The 19762-nt window shown below is 35.3% G+C and overlaps 1 protein-coding gene across 2 annotated transcripts in view; it reads left to right on the forward strand.

The window, feature by feature from the left end:
- The window catches only part of LOC136039242 (enolase-like), a 42051-nt gene extending 23914 nt beyond the window's left edge, over positions 1–18137 (forward strand). For both annotated transcript variants that reach the window (XM_065722795.1, XM_065722796.1), the window contains exons 5-8: positions 5267–5413; positions 7790–8067; positions 11989–12222; positions 17874–18137. In XM_065722795.1, coding sequence (XP_065578867.1) covers positions 5267–5413; positions 7790–8067; positions 11989–12222; positions 17874–17996 — 782 coding nt within the window. In that variant the 3' untranslated portion in view covers positions 17997–18137. The remainder of the gene's footprint in view (positions 1–5266; positions 5414–7789; positions 8068–11988; positions 12223–17873) is intronic.
- The last annotated feature ends 1625 nt before the right edge of the window (positions 18138–19762 follow it).

The raw sequence follows: 19762 nt of genomic DNA on the forward strand, positions 1-19762 counted from the left end.
TAGAACCCGCCATGCAAAAAGTTGGGTAGCAAAGTAGAAATGCCACTTGGCAATTTTAAAATCTGTTGGCAGATTTTGTCTGAAAATACCGTTTTTACATATAAATTACTCGCTCAAAGAATTGCTGTCAAAACACAAGATGTCTCCTAAAGTGTCGGTAGCCTTATGGGTCTTTTGTCGAATGCTACTACTGGCAACTTTGGAACTTTTTTTCATACCTCTATAGAACATATAAATAGAATATATATATAAATATATTAGAATATGCATAAATATATTAGAATATGTTATATCTATTAGAAAAATAATTACTTTTCTTATATATTTAATAGCCTTTAAGTATATCTTTTTTGTCAATCTCTTGATCTTACTCAATGGAAAATATTCTTCTTAAATTGAAAACCTGGGATATATTTTAAAATGTAGTTTGTCAGAAGCATTCGGGATTACTGGACTTTTAATTGTCAAAGCCGCACCCTTTGACTACCAAAATAATCATAAAAGATATCTCAACCTCAAATGTTCTCTTGACATTGAAGAACCTTTGGAGAAAGCCCAAATTCTTGGAGAGATCAATAAGGTTTCCGGGAAAAATTGTTCACGTGCTTTGCTCGTGGATTTATTTGGGGACAGTCCATTAAATGTGGATTGTCTGTCAGTTCTCTTGGAAATTAAATTCAAAAACAGGTTTTTTTTTTCAAATGAAAACCAAGAGTGATATTTGAAACTGAAAACGAACAGTTTCTCTGTATGTTTAGAAGAGATATTGCCCCCTCCTCCTCAGCTTTTAGCTCTTTATGCTAAAGTTTAACTGATGCTTATTTGAAAGTATTTAAATACAGCGAGTTAGTGCTTGTGAGTGGTTTAACGATGACCTTTCAAAACATTGAACTAAAAATTTTCTAGTTTAAAGCAGATGGGTATGGGGTTAAAGCAGATGGGTCCATTGTAGAGCAAATTCTGAAGCGAAAATGTTTTTCTCATTTCTATTGTGTTAGAGCATTCGTTCTTGAAGCATAGGTGGAAAAAGACAAACTTTGGTGTTTAGAGGGGTTGGCTGAGGTGGGGGGCTTAGTACCCCTCTAATGCGGGGTAATTTTTATTCTTTTCAAATTTTGCTGTCACTCTTACTTTAAAAAAAAACACTTGTTAATTCCTGTTCGTTTTTAATATATTTTTAGCGATTTCAGGGACTTTATATTCAAAACGTAGTTTTGTATACCTCGATGTTTTTCATTAAAATGAACATTTTTTACCTTGAATCTTGAATCGTATTGCCATAATGAGACCTCGGGCCAAAAAGCCAAGGAGTGAGGGGGTAGTGGCTTATTCCACCCCAATGACTTCCGAGTTATTAAAATTTGTAATTTCCGCTCGAAGTAGATCCCTTCCAATATGTAAGAATACCAGCTTGATTCTAGCAGTCCTCGTGGTTGTACTTCGGGGAGGATATAAGAAGGAGGAGGGTATAATACTTCAATCATGTAGTACTATATCTGCTCGTAATGTCCTATTCAAAACGTTACAATGTACCCACCTTCCTCTAAAAATTTGTTATAAAATTAATGTGTGATACAAATTTCAGTCAGATATAACGTTCTCAGCTTTGGAATACAGTTCATTGATGAGATTTATTATTAGAAATCAGTCATTTTTATGGGTTCGGGTTATTTCCTTAAAATTTCGTGGATGCCTTGAGATTTTGACACGGCGCTATATTTGGATGCAATGGAACCTGGGGTCTAAATTGGTGAGGTACCGGGTCTAGTTGTCCTTAATCATATTGAATGGGACCTTTAACAAACACTGGTTCGGTCTGATTCCCAGTCACGTGGAAAGTACGAAATTTCGTATTTTTATTAGGGTGTATGAAAACTCCTTTAAACTAAAATAGCGACGAAGACCACACTGCCTTTCCATAACAACAAATACAAAGTAGAGACAATAGGGAAAATTTCCACTGTCCTGAAAAGAGTTTCCCTATTGTCTCTACTTTGTATTTGTTCTCCTTTAAACTAAATTTTAATATTTTTATTAACTATGTAAATATCTATTTTTAGTCATTTTTTATCATAACTCAATTAATAGAATATGTTTTAACTAATTAAATTTTTACATATTTGGAATGAGCATTAAAAAGATGTTCTTTTGATGTCCTTATTATTTTCAAACTTCATTTTTGACAGTTTTAGCTACTTTTTTCAACTTCTAAACTCCTTTGAACTCTATTTTTTAACTACATAAATATTTTTCTTATCAGAACTATGTAAGTAGAATATTTTTTAACTATATAAATTTTAGCAATGGATGTACGTACTATTTTTAATTTTTTTAACAGTTTTAGCTACCTTTGGCATGGCTTGCTCTTTACTTACGGTTCATTGTCATGTACTGTTCGATTTGTTACCACGAACCGTTTGATCTAGTTCTCAAACTTGTAATTCAACCTTGAAATACTAATCAATAAAATTATCGTAATTTTTTTTTTAGGTACAAATGTACTTAACAAAAGTACAAATGCACTTAAGTATGTACTTCTTTTTGTAATTAGACTTCTGAATACTGGTCAATAAAATTATCGTAAAATTTTTCTTATAGTAGGTTTGTATGTCACTTTCTGTCGAGATATGGAGACATTTTAAGCAGAACACAAATACATTGTTCCTAATTTTGATTTTTAATTATTCCAAAGAATTCATTTTGCTTTTTGGTCTTTTATTATGAGTAATGTTTTTAGATACATATGTACCTAACAAAAGTACAAATGTACTTAATGTACTTAAAAATGTACAAGTTTATTTAATTAAGGAATGTTAATTAAGTAAAAAGTTGCTTAAAATATTCTTTGATACAAAATGTTCATAACAATGTTTTTAAGTACATTGCTTTATAGAAATGGCTAGGTTGACTACTGAAAATATTTTCTACTATTCGAAAAGATAGATTTGCCATCGAAACGAATTTTTTTTATTAAGTACAAATAAAAACAAAAATTACCATCGAATGCAAGTTCAAATACACTACATTATGGACATGGTCAAATATGCAACTAAAAAAGATAATTTCACTACTTCCTGATAAATTTACCACGAAATACCCTACCCCTTCTACAAACTGCTTATCCTCTCCTCTTTTTTGGCATGAATTCATCTTGTCTTGATAAAAAAAAGCTCTATTTCTTCTCTTTTTTGTTCAATATTTATCCCATTTTTCTGTTCCGATCGCAGAAAAATGCTTTTAATGTGTTTGTGAAGATTTTTAAGATTATTTTTATAGATTTGGTCTAATGTATAATTAAAAAAAATCCAGTACTTCCTGATAAATTTACTAGAAAATACCCTACCCCTTCTACGAACTGTTTATCCTCTCCCCCTTTTTGACATGAATTCATCTTGTCTTGATAAAAAAAAGTTCTGTTTCTTCTCAAATTTGTTTAATATTTACGCCATTTTTCTGTTCCAATCGTAGAAAAGCGCTTTTAATGTGTTTGTGAAGATTTTTAAGATTAATTCTATAGATTTGGACTAATGTACAACTAAAAAAATTCAGTACTTCTTGATAAATTTACTAGAAAATACCCCACCCCTTCTACGAACGGCTTATCTTTTCTCCCTTTTTGGCGTGAACTCATCTTGTCTTGAAAAAAAGTTGTGTTTCTTCTCATTTTTGTTCAATATGTATACCAATTTTCAGGCCTATCCCAGAAAAGCGCTTTTAACGTGTTTTTCGAGTTATTTAAGATTACTTTTATGGATTTGATCTAGTGTAACTTATAAAAAAGATTAAGTACTTCCTGATAAATTTACTAGAAAATACCCCACCCCTTCTGCGAACTGCTTATCCTCTCCCCCTTTTTCGTGAATTTATCTCATCTTTTAAAAGAGTTCACCTTCTTCTCAATTTTGTTTAATATTTACGTCCTTTTTCTGCTCCAGTCGCAGAAAATGGCTTTTAATGTGTCTGTGAAGATTTTTAAGATTACTTTTATGGATATGGTCAAATATACAACTAAAAAAAAATTCAGTGCTTCCTGATAAATTTACTAGAAAATACCCTCCTCCTTTCTACAAACTGCTTATCCTCTCCCCCTTTTTGGCGTGAATCCATCTTGTCTTAAAAAAATCTGTTTCTTCTAATTTTTGTTAAATACTTACTCCAATTTCCTGTTCCAATCACAGAAAAGGGCTTGTATTGTGTTTGTGAAGATTTTTAAGATTAATTTAATCGATATGGTCAAATGTACAACTAAAAAGTTAGTCCTTCCTGATAAAATTTACTAGAAAATACCCTCCCCCTTTCTACAGACTGCTTATCCTCTCTCCCTTTTTGGATTCAATCCATCTCGTGTTAAAAAAAAATGTTTCTTCTTATTTTTGCTTAATATCTACGCCAATTTCCTGTTCCAATTGTAGAAAAGCACTTTTAATGTCTTTGTGAAGGTTTTTAAGATTACTTTTATGTATATGGGCAAATGTAAAACAAAAAAAAAAATCAGTGCTTCCTGATAAATTTACTAGAAAATACCCCACCCCTTCTACGAACTGCTTATCCTCTCTCCCTTTTTGGCGTGAATTCGTATTGTGTTGATAAAAAAAAGTTCTGTTTCTTCTCATTTTTGTTTAATATTTATGCCAATTTTCTATTCCAATCGCAGAAAAGCGCTTTGAATGTGTTTGTGAGGATTCTTAAGATAACTTTTATGGGTATGGTCAATGTACAACTAAAAAAATTCAGTGTTTCCTGGTAAATTAACTAGAAAATACTCTACCCCTCTGCAAACTGCTTATCTTCAAATTGCCTATGTCCCTTCTCTTTCTTCTCATTTTTGTTTAATTAAGCTTCAAATTTTGACTTAAATTGAGCTTCATTAAGCTTCAAAATTTGACTTTTAATGATTATTATGTGTGAAGTAATATAAAGGAAATGATGGTAAAATATAAAGTAATATAGATGAAAACATAGTAACTGTTTACTCAGAGCGGAAATAGGATCATTGCTTACTAAAACTCTTAGGAAAATAGGAGTCAGTAGTGTAAATACAAGAAAGAAGGTGAAGGAGATAGAAGGAAGAAAGAAGTGATTCAAAAGAAGATACTAATTTAACAAAAGAAGAATAGAAGAAAAACGTATCCTAGTTTCACTCTTTGATTTTTAATTATTATTTATGAAGTATTCTGCACCACTTTTATATTGTTTTTGTATTTTTATAATATAGTATTATATAATATTATTAATAATAATATTATAATGAAGTTTTCCTTTTTAGGGGCGGGTTCATTTTCTGAAGCTATGAGAATGGGCAGTGAGATTTACCATCATTTGAAGAGCGTGATCAAGAGCCGCTTCGGCCTTGATGCCACCGCTGTTGGTGATGAAGGTGGATTTGCGCCAAACATTTTGAACAATAAGGATGGTAAGTTTTCAGTAATACCAGATCCTGGAAAGGATAACAAAGAATTGATCATAGACAAATTAAATGCCACTTGCAGATGTGTTTTGAAGTCACCCTTTTTCCTCACCATCATTATAACTGCAAAATTTCTACAATACCATCTTATCTTACAGCAAATGATAATAAGAAATTTCATTTTTTTAAAGGAAACCAATTTTTAATTTATGCCCACGACATTTATCTCTCATCGTGGAAGATAGTGTAACCCATGATAATTGTGAGGGTAACAGGGTCCTAATGGGCTTAATTCGTACATGGGTTGATGTATATTTAATAACAATAAGGCTTTATGGACCTTGGTTAAGATAGTAATTCACTTCCATATATCTTTACATAATATGATGAGATATTTAATAACAATGAGCATTTGTGAACCATGGTTAATACTGTAATTCATTTCAATATAAATTTAAAAGCAAAGCGCACCCTTATTTAAAAAACTAAGTAAATACGTTCAAGAAAATGGTCTCTACTTGCTATAAAAAAAACTAACTAACAGCAACTCACTGTTGCACCAAACCGCCTGAGGCCAACTCAGCTACGTATGCTCCTCCTCCATCCCAATCTATTCAAAGCCCCCCTCTTTACATCCTTCAAGTAATTCCCATTTCCATTAATCTTTCTTTACATCCTCCCACCCCAACCGCGGACAACCTGCTTTCTATAGTCCTATACGGTTGGTCGTAAAGAACAATCTTTAGCAATCCGTCATCTTTCATCCGCAGAACGTGCCTAGCCATCTCAACCTTTCTCTCATTATAGTCCTAGAAAGCGGGATCGAACCACACTTTTCGTACAGTCTGCTGTTTGAAATACGGTAATTCAGATGGCCTCAAAATTTTCCTCCCAACATCCCTCTAACTCCTTAGAAAACCTAAAAATGAATTAAAGCAGCTTCTCCATCTTGGCATATTCGCAACATTCTCACCTTATCCCTAAGTGTTTAAAATTTTTATTACCGATATCATCCACTTTGATAAACCTTGCCTTAGAATACCCCCCCCCCTCCCGTGCTTCCACAATCTTAGCATACAGAGATAGGTGGGGACGCTGATAGCTCACATCATTTCAGAGTCCGCGAAAATAATTTTTAAATGTTAAACAATCGCCCTTTCCATTCTATAAACCTCGTATAATAGGCATAAACCTAACAAAGTATCCTATTTTTTAGGAGCCGAACTAGCCCCTTAGTTCCGCTCAATTTGAGGGGGAGGGGGCTAATAAAGAGTGTTGTGCAGCCAGTGATGATGGCAATAGAGAAAAGGATTGGTAGGTGTCAGTTATATATATCTGGTTTCAACCTCTTAAATGTACCATGTTAATGCTTTTTTTATGTTTGGACAATGTCTCTTAAAAGAGATTAACTAGCTTCTGAATCCTCCTCGACTTGAAGGAGGGCTAATAACGAATTTTGTGCAGCGCGTCACGATGGTGAGGTAAAAAAAAAGGCTAGTAGGCATCAATCCTTATATATATAGCAGGTATAACCTTGTAAATACATCCTGTTTATATTAAAAAAAAAATGGATAAGAACTCTTGTAATCTCTAAAGCAAGGTTTAAAAGGAACTAATAATAAAAAAGGTTAAAATATAGCCTTTTATTCCTACTCAATACAAAGAGGAACTGATAATGAAATTTGTAAAACCTCTGATGATGATAAGGAAAAGAGATTAATAGGAACTAATTTGCACGATAGTATGGAATTGGAATATGGTCAATTGTAAAGAAATCTACACAGCTAACTCTACAAAAAAAGGATGACAGAAAGAAAGTGTAGTTCTCTGAATACATTGGAAAAAGAATTGGAAAGAATTAAACTTAGACCAGGATATTTTGAAAATATTGGTACATTAGAATGAAATAATTATTAGTTCAAATTGATAGAAAATGAAATTTGGTCCACCTAATTCTGGATCCTACGCTGAAGGCTTTCAGGTAAAAAAAAAAAGCGCTCATCATGTCAATGTCGATACTTAACTGGTAAAATTTCAGTATGTGATAAAATTGTAAAACTAGTTTGATTCAGAGTTTTTTTTGTTTTTTATTTTTAATATATATAATATTAAATTATATTATTAAAAAAATATTCTAATTATAATATATATTATTTTATTGTAAATTATATTATTAATTCATAATATTAAAAAAAAAACGCTTTTTATGTCAATGTAGATGCTTTATAAAATGTAATTCGTAAAATTTCTTGATGTGACAACGTCGGAAAACTAGTATTGGTTTGCTTTTTATCTTTATTTTTAACCATGAAATAGGCACTTTCGTATCATCTACTCGTATGCAATCTTTGAACAAGATTTTTACCATGTATGCCTTTATAGGTTTGTCCCTTATTGTAACTGCAATTGAAAAAGCTGGTTACACTGGTAAGGTTGAAATTGGAATGGACGTTGCCGCCTCTGAGTTCTACCGAGAAGGTAAATATGATTTGGACTTCAAAAACCCAAATTCCGACAAAACTGCTTGGCTGTCTGGACAAGAACTTGCTAACTTGTATCAAGAATTTATTAAGGAGTTCCCTGTTACATCAATTGAAGATCCATTTGATCAAGATGATTGGGATGCATGGAGCAGTTTCACGGCTAATACTAACATTCAAGTAAGCATAAGTGAAGGGGTGCTGCCAAGGGCATATCCAGGATTTTTGTTCGAAGTAGAGGGTTACTAAATCTTTAAAAAGCGCATCACAAATTTGTAATTTGTTACTTTTTTACAAGTTGGACAAAACTCGGTGTTGGGTCGATCCCGGTAACCTCCCCGCCGTGAGATACGACCTTGGGTGTAGATTAAATGCAAGGAAGCCACAGTTCCGAAAATAAATAAATTATCAAAGGCATTTCTCGTGACTTTCGTATACAGTGTTTCAATAACATTATCTTTTTCCCTCTTTTGAACAGAAAAAATTTACTTTTTCATTTTCTCAAAAAAATGAAACTTTTTATATAACTGCTTGGTTCAACAAACTCTCTGGCAGAGTTACACATGGGTGCCAAAATCTAGCTTTGCGAAGGAAGCTGGGTCTCGTCGCTCGTTTTAGCCCGGCTCCAGTAAACTATCCTGGTCCGTTGCAGGTCCGGTCCTAAAGTAAACTTTACCACCGTCCTGTGGATTTGAATGGACCGTATTGGAAACTTTGAAGTTTTCTTGAGGGTCCTCCCGAGAAGCGTTCGTCTTTACCATTAAAACTGCACTAGTGCGTGTAAAGGGGGGGAGGGTTGTACTTTAAATTCAAGGATGCTCTACACCTGAAAATAAGATTCATTGCAAGCACTTTTCATAATAATTTACGTAGCTAGGGATAAAGGCGCTATAGTAGGTTTCTCTAATGTTTCCTAAAAGCTGAAGTGTTTTGGTAAAAAAAAATAATTAGGAATATTAATATAGATGATCTCACTAGCAGTTGAGGGCTGCATTTTGACTGGGCTTCATCTTGAAACTTATACTGTTTTTGTGCGATTTACCTTTTTGTAGTTTTTGAAGATTATTTCCACCCTCCAAAAAAAATAATCTTATTTACCTGTCGATATTTTCTATTGAATGCATCATTTTACTTTGTACACAGTGTCTTTTTTTATGTTCTTAAGTCGTGTCTTATCTTTCGTCCGCCTAAAAAAGTCCTTATTAAATGTAATAGTGAATATTCAATATACTTTATAAGCAAACTTAATGATTTTTGCATCGTGAAAAACAACTTAATTCCCTTTTTTTGGTTTACGACCCTTTTGCTTTGGAGGGTAAATATTAAATAATCCAAGAAAAAGTCTGTATTGCCTTGAAAGCTATTTAAAAGCCTTGTCAGCTCATTTTTTATGGCACTTGGTATTAACCAAGTAACATATAGCAATCGCAAATTCTGTCGGTCCCGGTTTTGCTACTTTAGGCACTTCCAGGTAAGCTAGGACGATGAAATTTGGCAGGCGTATCAGGGACCAGACCAGATTAAATTAAAAATAGTCGTTTTCCCGATTTGACCATCCGGGGGGCGGAGTGGGGGGCCGGTTAATTCGGAAAAAAATAGAAAAAAATGAAGTATTTTTACATATGAGTGGGTGAGGGACCTTAATGAAATTTGGTGTTTGGAATGATATTGTGTCTCAGAGCTCTTATTTTAAATCCCGACCGGATCTGATGACATTGGGGGAAGTTGGAGGGGGGGGGGGGGAACCTAAAATCTTGGAAAACACTTAGAGTGGAGGGATCGGGATGAAACTTGATGGGAAAAATAAGCACAAGTCCCAGATACACGATTGACATAATCGGAACGGATCCGCTCTCTTTGGGGTAGTGGGGGGGGGGGGGGGGTAATTCTGAAAAATTAGAAAAAATGAGGTATTTTTAACTTACGAACGGGTGATCGGATCTCAATGAAATTTGATGTTTAGAAGGATATCGTGTCTTAGAGCTCTTATTTTAAATCCCGACCGGATCTGGTGACATTGGGGGGAGGGAGTTGGGAGGGGGAAACCTAAAACTTGGAAAACACTTAGAGTGGAGGGATCGGGATGAAACTTGGTAGGAAAAATAAACACAAGTGCTAGATACATGATTGACATAAACAGAACGGATCCGCTCTCTTTGGGATAGTTGGGGGAGGGGTTATTTCTGAAAAATTAGAAAAAATGAGGTATTTTTAACTTACGAATGGGTGATTGGATCTCAATGAAATTTGATATTTAGAAGGATATCGTGGCTCAGAGCTCTTATTTTAAACCCGACTGGATCTGGTGACCTTGGGGGGGGGGGAGTTGGGAGGGGAAACCTAAAACTTGAAAAACACTTAGAGTGGAGGGATCGGGATGAAACTTGGTGGGAAAAATAATCACGAGTCCTAGATACATGATGGACATAACCGGAACGGATCCGCTCTTTTTGGGGTAGTTGGGGGAGGGGTTAATTCTGAAAAATTAGAAAAAATGAGATATTTTTAACTTACGAACGGGTTATCGGATCTCAGTGAAATTTGATATTTAGAAGGATATCGTGTCTCTAGGCTCTTATTTTAAATCCGGACTAGATCTGGTGACGTTGGGGGAAGTTTGAGGTGGGGGAACCTAAAATCATGGAAAACGCTTAGATTGGAGGGATCGGGATGAAACTTGGTGGGAAAAATAAGCAGAAGTCTTACATACGTGACTACATAATTGGAACGGATCCGCTCTATTGGGGGGGGGGGGGTAATTCTGAAAAATAAGAACAATGACGTATTTTTAACTTACGAAGGAGTGATCGGATCTTCATGAAACTTCATATTTAGAAAGACCTTGTAACCCAGATCTCTTATTTTAAATCTCAACCGGATCAAGCATTATTGGGGGGGGGTGGTAGTTGGGGGACCGGAAATCTTAGAAAATACTTAAAGCGGTGAGGTCAGGATGAAACTGGATATGAAGAATAAAAACCTGTCTAAGATACGTGACTGACGTAACCGGACCGGATCTGCTCTCTTTGGTGGAATTGGGGGGGGGGGGTAATTTTGAAAATTGAGGTATTTGTAACTTACGAAAGGGTGACCAGATCTTAATGAAATTTGATATTTAGAAGGATCTTGTGCTTTAAAGTTCAAATTTTAAATTCCGACCAGATCCTGTGACATTGGGGGGAGTTGGAGGGGAAAACTGGAATTCTTGGAAAACGTGAAAATTGGGGTATTTTTATCTTACGAATAGATGATCGGATCTTAATAAAATTTGATTTTTAGAAAGAATTCATGTCTCAGAGCTCTTATTTCAAATCCCGACCAGATCTTTTGACATTGGGGGGAGTTGGAGGGGGAAATCTTGGAAAAACACTTGGAGTGTAGGGATCGGGATGAAGCTTGGTGGATAGAATAAACAAATGTCCTTGATACGTGATTGACAGAATCGTACTGGATTCGCTCTCTTTGGGGGAGTTGGGGGGAGGGGTTCAGTGATTTGGCGAGTTTGGTGCTTCTGGACGTGCTAGGACGATGAAAATTGGTAGGCGTGTCAGGGAGCTGCACAATTTGACTTGATAAAGTCGTTTTCCCAGATTCAACCATCCGGGGGGCTAAAGGGAGAGGAAAAATTAGGTATTTATAACTTACGAGTGGGTGATCGAATCTTAATGAATTTGATATTTAGAAGGACATCGTGACTCAGAGCTCTTACTTTAAATCCTGACCGGCATTAAGCCTCTTATTTTCCTTTTTAAATCAATCTATTGATTCATAGAATTTTGTTAGAGCTCATACCATATGATCTCTTGGCTCTAAGCTCTTCTCGCCTCGTCACAAGTGCCATATGAGCTCTTAGCTCTTGTTATTCTAGATTATTGATGGTGATCTTGTCTTTGACCTATTCAAACCGTATATATTTTCTTTTTTTGGGAGGGGGGCTTATAGGTAGAGCAAAAAAGTTTTTTTTTAATGTTAATTCTTTCAATTTTCGGTTTTTCTACGTTGGTAGATATCTACGTAGGTAGATAATTGATACTAAAGAAAAACGCTTAATAATCTTATATTCAAGCTGATTATTCTAGATTGTCTCATTTTTCCTTTTAGATTGTTGGTGATGACTTGACTGTAACCAATCCCATACGTATTCAGACTGGAATTGATAAGAAAGCATGTAACTGCCTCCTTTTGAAAGTTAACCAAATTGGTTCGGTCACAGAATCCATTCGGGCTCATAAATTGGCAAAAGCTAACGGATGGGGTACCATGGTATCACACAGATCAGGTGAAACTGAGGATTCGTTTATTGCTGATTTGGTTGTTGGGCTCAGCACGGGACAGGTAAGTTTGTCAGTCTGTTTAGAACAAAGGCTTATAACCAGAGATCTGAGGTTGCAGATGGTAATAGTTTCGTTTATTACTGATTTGGTTGTTGGACTCAGCACTGGACAGGTCTGTTTAGACCAACAGCTTATAACTAGAGATCTGAGGTTGGAGATGGTAATAGTTTTGCTGTAAGTAAATTTTCACACGTTACTGATATGTATGACAATACGAGAATTCGCAGGACAGCAACAAAAATGTGGCAAGTCATATACAGTAGGAAAAGCCAATATCTTCACTTAGTAGTCTTCAGTGCAAAACAAACAAAAAATTCGATGAAACGAATAAAAAGAAAAATGAAAATTGAATAGTGCAAAAAAGGAAAATTCAAAACAAAAAGTCACCTTCTCAGACGAACAGTAGCTCTTTTTCTTCTTCTTTTTTAAGGTTGGTATTTTTATTTCGTTTGGTTGACTTTTTTGTTATTTTTGGTATTAGGACGTCTACAGCTAAAATATTTACATTTTCTTCTGTTTTTAAGAGAATTGTCTTAGAAAGTAACTCTTTTTCTTCTTCTTTTTTAAGGTTGATCTTTTTATTTCGTTTGGTTGGATTTTTTGTTCTTTTTGGTATGAGGACGTCTACGGTTAAAATATTTTCATTTTCTTCTTTTTTAAGAGAATTGTCTTGTAATTCTCGTTTGAATAGATTTTCTCATATTGGTACTAAATTTTACTATTCAAGGAGCCAGGGTCGTTAGAAATTAAAGTATTTGGAGCTTGGGCTACAAACAAGAGTGTTGCTCTAGCATTTTTATTGGGGGAGAGGGATCTACATCCAGAGAATCAAGGGGTATGGGCTATATTATAAATTTTGCTCTAAATAATTGGAGGTGCAACTGCCCCCCCCCCCCCCAAACGACGCCAGTGGCTGTAACCTAGTGTACTTAGGTGTCAAGAATTGCTGAGATAAATTATCCTGAATCCAACTAATGAAATGCCGTTCGAGATAAATTTAATGCTCAGGGGGTCAGTGTTGGTAAAAATGGCAAGATTACAGTAGCACGATATATATATATATATATATATATATATATATATATATATATATATATATATATATATATATATATACATATATTATATATATATATATATATATATATATATATATATATATATATATATATATATATATATACATATATATATATATATATATATATATATATATATATATATATATATATATATATATATATATATATATAATAAATATATATATATATATATATATATATATATATATATATATATATATATATATATATATATATATATACATATTCCCGTCATTCGGCAAGTGGTAATCTTGTAAATCTTGATTCTTGTTTAATGCAACAAATGAGTGAATTTTGTTTGTTACTCCTTCCTTGGAAAAATGAGGGCTCCCCAGGGAATAAATAGAACGTTGAAGGGTTCCAATGACTTGTAATAAAGAGTTGCGTTGCTTATGGCATCTTTATAGATTTGTACTTGATTTTGAGCCACATTTTGTTTTTGACGAATACTGTAATAGCGTTGTTCTTGTATCGTAATATTTTTTTTGTTCTTCAGTTTTATTTTTGACTCGGTCTAATTTTTGCTTGTCTTCTAACCGCACAATTTTTGTTTTTCACTCCATTTTTGACACGTTCTGATAATAACTTACTCGTGATTGCTTGTAATTCTTACTGCTGCTTATCTTTTAACGGTATATATCTACTTTTGGGTATACCTCTAGATGAGTTTTTATGGCACTTGGTATTAACCAAGTGACATGTAGCGGTCGCAAATTTTGTCGGTCTGTCTGTCCCGGTTTTGCTACTTTAGGCACTTCCAGGTAAGCTAGGACGATGAAATTTGGCTGGCGTATCAGGGACCGGACCAGATTAAATTAGAAATAGTCGTTTTTCCGATTTGACCATCTGGGGGGGGGGGAGTGGGGGGCCGGTTACTTCGGAAAAATAGAAAAAATGAAGTATTTTTAACTTACGAACAAGTGATGGGATCTTAATGAAATTTGATGTTTGGAGGGATATTGTGTCTCAGAGCTCTTATTTTGAATCCCAACCAGATCAGGTGACATTGGGGGATTTGGGGGAACCTAAAATCTTGGAAAACGCTTAGAATGGAGGTATCGGGATGAAACTTAGTGGGAAAAATAAGCAGGAGTCCTAGATACGTGATTGACATAACCGGAACGGAGTTGCTCTGTTTGGGGGAGTTGGGGGGGCTATTCTGAAAAATAGACAAAATGAGATATTTTTAACTTACGAAAGAGTGACCGGATCTTATTGAAATTTGAAGTTTGGAAGAATATCGTGTCTTAGAGCTCTTATTATAAATCCAGACTGGATCCGGTGACATTGGGGAGAATTGAGGGGGAACCTAAAATCTCGGAAAACGCTTAGAGTTGAGGGATAGGGTTGAAACTTGGTGGGAAAAATAAGCACAAGTCCTAGACACGTGATTAACATAACCAGAACGGATCCGCTCTCTTCGGGGGTGTTGGGGGGGGGGTGTTAATTCTCAAAAATTAGAAAAAATGAGACATTTTTAACTTGCGAAGGAGTGATCGGATCTTAATGAAATTTGAAGTTTGGAAGAATATCGTGCCTTAGGGCTCTTATTTTGAATCCCGACTGGATCCGGTGATATTGGGGGGAATTGAGGGGGGAACTTAAAATCTCGGAAAACGCTTAGAGTTGAGGGATCGAGATGAAACCTGATGGTAAAAATAATCACAAGTCTTAGATACGTGATTGAAATAACCGGAACGGATCTGCTCTCTTTGGAGGAGCTGGGGGAGGAGGGTTAATTCTAAAAAATTGAAAAAAATGAGGTATTTTCAAATTACGAAGGAGTGATCGTATCTTAATGAAATTTGATGTTTAGAAAGATATCGTGTCTCAGAGCTCTTATTTTAAATACCGACCAGATCCCGTGAAGGGGAAGTTGAGGGGGGAGCCTAAAATCTTGGAAAACGCTTAGAGTGGAGGGCTCGGGATAAAACTTGGTGGAAAAAATAAGCACAAGTCCTAGATACGGGATTTACATAACCGGAACGGATCTGCTCTCTTTGGAGGAGCTGGGGGAAGGGGAGGATTAATTCTAAAAAATTAGAAAAAATGAGGTATTTTTGACTTACGAAAGAGTGATCGTATCTTAATGAAATTTCACATTTATAAGGACCTCGAAACTCAGGTCTCTTATTTTAAATCCCGACCGGATCCAGTGTCATTAGGGGAGGGGGGACCGGAAATCTTGAAAAACGGTTAAAGCGGAGAGATCAGGATGAAACAACTTGGTGGAAAGAATAAGCACAAGTCCAAGATAGGTGACTGACATAACCGGACCGGATCCGCTCTCTTTGGTGGAGTTGGGGGGGGGGGGTTGGAGTAATTCGGAAAAAATAGAAAAAATGAGGTATTTGTAACTTACGAACGGGTGGTCAGATTTAATGAAATTTTATATCTACAAGGATCTTGTGCTTTAGAACTCTCATTTTGAATCTCGGTGATATTGAAGGGAGCTGGAGGGGGAAACCGGAATTCTTGGAAAACGTGACAATCGAGGTATCTTACGAATGGGTGATCGGATCTTAATGAAACTTGATATATAGAAGAATCTTATGTCTCAGATGCTTCATTTTCAATTTGAATCGGATCCAGGGACATTGAGGGCTGAAGGGGGGAAACCGAAATCTTGGGAACCGGAAATCTTGGAAAACCCTTAGAGTAGAGAGATCGGGATGAAACTTGACGGGAAGAACAAGCACAGGTTATAGATACGAGATTGACATAATTGTTACGGATCCGTTCTCTTTGAGGGAGCTTAATCTTTAATCTCTTTGAGGGTTAATTTGGAAAAATGAAAAAGAATGAGGTATTTTTAACTTAAGAATGGGTGACCAGATCTTAATGAAATTGATATTTAGAAGGCACTCATGTCTCAGAGCTCTTATTTCAAATTCCGACCAGATCTTTTGACACTGGGAGGAGGAAGCCGGAAATCTTGGAAAACGCTTATAAATGTCGTAGATACGTGATTGACGTAACCGGACTGGATCCGTTCTCTTTGGTGGAGTTAGGTGGTGGGGTTCAGTGCTTTGGCGAGTTTTGTGCTTCTGGACGTGCTAGGACGATGAAAATTGGTAGGCGTGTCAGGAGCTGCACAAATTGACTTGATAAAATCATTTTCCTCGATTCGACCATCTGGGAGGCTGAAGGGAGAGGAAAAATTACAAAAATTGAGGTATTTTTAACTTACGAGGGGGTGATCGGATCTTAATGACTTTTGATATTTAGAAGAACCTCGTTCAGAGCTCTTATTTTAAATCCCGACCGGCATTAAGCTTCTGATTTTCCTTTTAAGCAATCTATTGATTCCTAGAATTTTGCTAGAGCTCATACCATATGAGCTCTTGGCTCTTCCGACCTCGTCACAAGTGTCATATGGGCTCTTAGCTCTTGTTCATACTAATATGTCTTTTCATACTTTTCTCTTTTCTAAGATATATGATTATTGAAGCAAGTCTGATCTCTAGCACCGATTGTCTAATTAATTTTTGGTTTTCTTTTTAAAGGTTTTTGAACGGTTATAATCCCATGATAGAATATATTCAAATATTTTTGTAATTTCCAGTTTTTTCCCACATTTAACAATTTAATGTCTTTTTATACTTGAGTCTTTTCAAAGATATTTGATTATTCAAGCAAGTCCAATTTCTAACAACGATTTCTACTAAGCTTCAAACTTTTGATTTTCTTCTTCAAGGCTTTTGAATTGTTTTAATCCCTTGTTGAAATATATACAAATATTTTTGCAATTACCAGTTTTTTGCAAATCAAGGAATTTAATGGGAAGTGCGACAATACTATTGCAATACTGATATATTTAAAAACGACGTCACTCAAATGCATATATTTTTTTTCCAAAATTAAGGAATTCAAAGATATATATGGAAATTCAAAGGTAAATATACCTATTTTTCTCCCACGCTTATCTTTTTTAAGCTTGCCACCCGCTACTAATAAATTTGAATAACTACGTACAGAAGTCATTCGTAAAAAATTAGAGTCTTAATCTGTCCTAATTTTTTTTATGTGTATTGTTGTCTAAGTTTCCAATTGACCAATTCAATCAAATTTTATTTTCACTGTCCTTGGTACTTCAGTTTTAAAAAGTGTGAAGCCAGTAGGCCAGCCACTTAAATATGAATATTAAGTTTGTTATTTGTGAAGAAGGAAATAATCAACTTCAATTTCTTCAAGTCATCAATTTCTATGAGCCTCTAGTATAACTGAAGATTGTTAAACCTAGATTTTGCTCAAACGAAGCTTTTTTTTTTGAAAGTACGTTTCATGAAACAGCTGCTGTTCTATCTTCTCTCACTTCCCCCCCCCCCCCTCTCTCTCTCTCTCAATCTCTAACTCGCAATCTCTCTTAATCTTTACTTGTTTTATTCTCTTGTTCTGTCTCTGTCTCTAAAAATATAATGACAATTATTTCCTCCCAAAATTTCGATTATAATAAACGAAAATGAAATCACACGAAGCAGTCCTTGATTTCTTTTTTTTATTAAGGGATATTATTTTTAAAGAAACTACAATATCTTTCCTATTTTAGATCAAAACTGGTGCTCCATGTCGCTCAGAGCGTCTTGCAAAATACAATCAAATTCTTCGTATTGAAGAAGAGCTTGGGAGTAACGCTAAGTATGCTGGCAAAAACTTCCGCCATCCACTTTAAATTTATGAAAATGTTGTAAGATGTGATTAAGTGTCTGTTTTCTGAAATAGTCAATTTGATTTTCAAGGCTCATTCAAAAATCTGCCAATTTCTCTATGTGTTGATTGTTTTCTCGATTAAATAAAATGTGTGAATAATGTGCTTGGTTTTCTGGCTTCCTGCGTGCTTAATTTAGGAGACGGTTAACACGCCTGGATTTGACACGAAAAAGTCGACCCATACGAATGAAATTTTTGGAAGAGGCGGTGGGGGTACATAAAAGAGCAAGGATCTAATTTATGCTGTCATATGACAATACTAGAGAAGAGTATTGATTAGCGGTAGCACTACTAGGAGTTACCAACTGAGCTACTTCGGCTTGAATACATTCGTTTTTGAATTGGTATATGATGAAATAATTCAGACGTCATATGCAGACAGTGACGTCACTCGACATACAAACAGACAACTTATTTATATATATATATATATATATATATAGATATTATGTGTAAACAATGAACGAATTGCCTAACTTACGACCCTTGTCCTGAGGACTGTGGAAAGGTTGACATCCCCAAAGACATTACTGGACCTTTCAACAATGCTGAACAAAATAGCTCTCTTAAAATTTTGATGGTATATGTTATGGGGAATGATAGGCTTGTGGGGGCCTGATTGCCCTCCATTCACTTTTGACTCTTAAAAAGGGCCCTAAAATTTCCGACTTCCAATCAAATGAGCTCCATCCGATTCAAAGTTCATACGACAACCTGTTCCATTAAAACTTTTTTCCCTGGGGTATAACTTACAACCCTTACCGCCAAAATTTGGGGAATTCTATCAACCCCAAAGACCTTATTATACGATGTTTGGACTAGTTTTGAACGAGTGGCCATCTCAAAATATCTATCGGATACATTTGTGGAAAACATGACGTGAAAGGGGGGGGGGGTGGCTACTATCCAATCATTTTGACTCTTATAAAGGGCACTAGAACACCCGGCTTGAATCCAGTAAGCTCCCTCAGGATATTATGCGACCACCCTTTCCATAAAAACTTTGTATGCCTCTGAGCATAACATACAACCCTTGCATTTAGGTGGCTTGTCATATTCAAAGACATAATTTCCAGACCTTTCAACTACACTGAAAAGAAATTTTGATTAGATGTGTTTTGGTAGTTGATAGGCATGGAGGAGGGGGCTTGTTTCCCCGCAATCACTTTTGAATATTAAAAGGGGGACTAGCCCTGTCAATTTCTAATCGAATGAGCCTTTTTCGACGTTTCTATAACAACAAATGGCTGTATGAAAATTTCTATCAGATTTTTTTAGGAACATACGAGGTGCGGAGTGTATTCGCCCTTCGATCACTTTGAAACTTAAAAAGGGAACTAGATCTTCTGATTACCAATCCAACGAATCCCCTCCGAAGTTTTAACGACCACTCTTTTTTAAAAACCTTATGTGCCCCAAGGCATAACTTATAACACTTGCCCTGAGGGCTGGGGGGGGGGTTCATCCTTAGACACAATTTCTGGACTTTTTAACGACACTGAACGAAATGGATATCTCAAAATTCTTATTGGATGTGCTTAGGGAAAGTTTGGGCGTGGGAGGTGGGTTAGCTGCCCTCTAATCACTGTCGACTGTTAAAAAGGATACTGGCCCTTTCAATTTCCAATCGAATAAGCCTTTTTGAAGTTTCTGCAACAACTCCTTCGCTTCGAAATGCCCTGGTCTATAAAAAAACAAATTAATACATAGTGCCCACATTGCTCTTTA

This window comes from Artemia franciscana, chromosome 19 (genome assembly GCF_032884065.1).
Source record: "Artemia franciscana chromosome 19, ASM3288406v1, whole genome shotgun sequence".
NCBI classification, from domain to species: Eukaryota; Metazoa; Arthropoda; class Branchiopoda; order Anostraca; family Artemiidae; genus Artemia; species Artemia franciscana.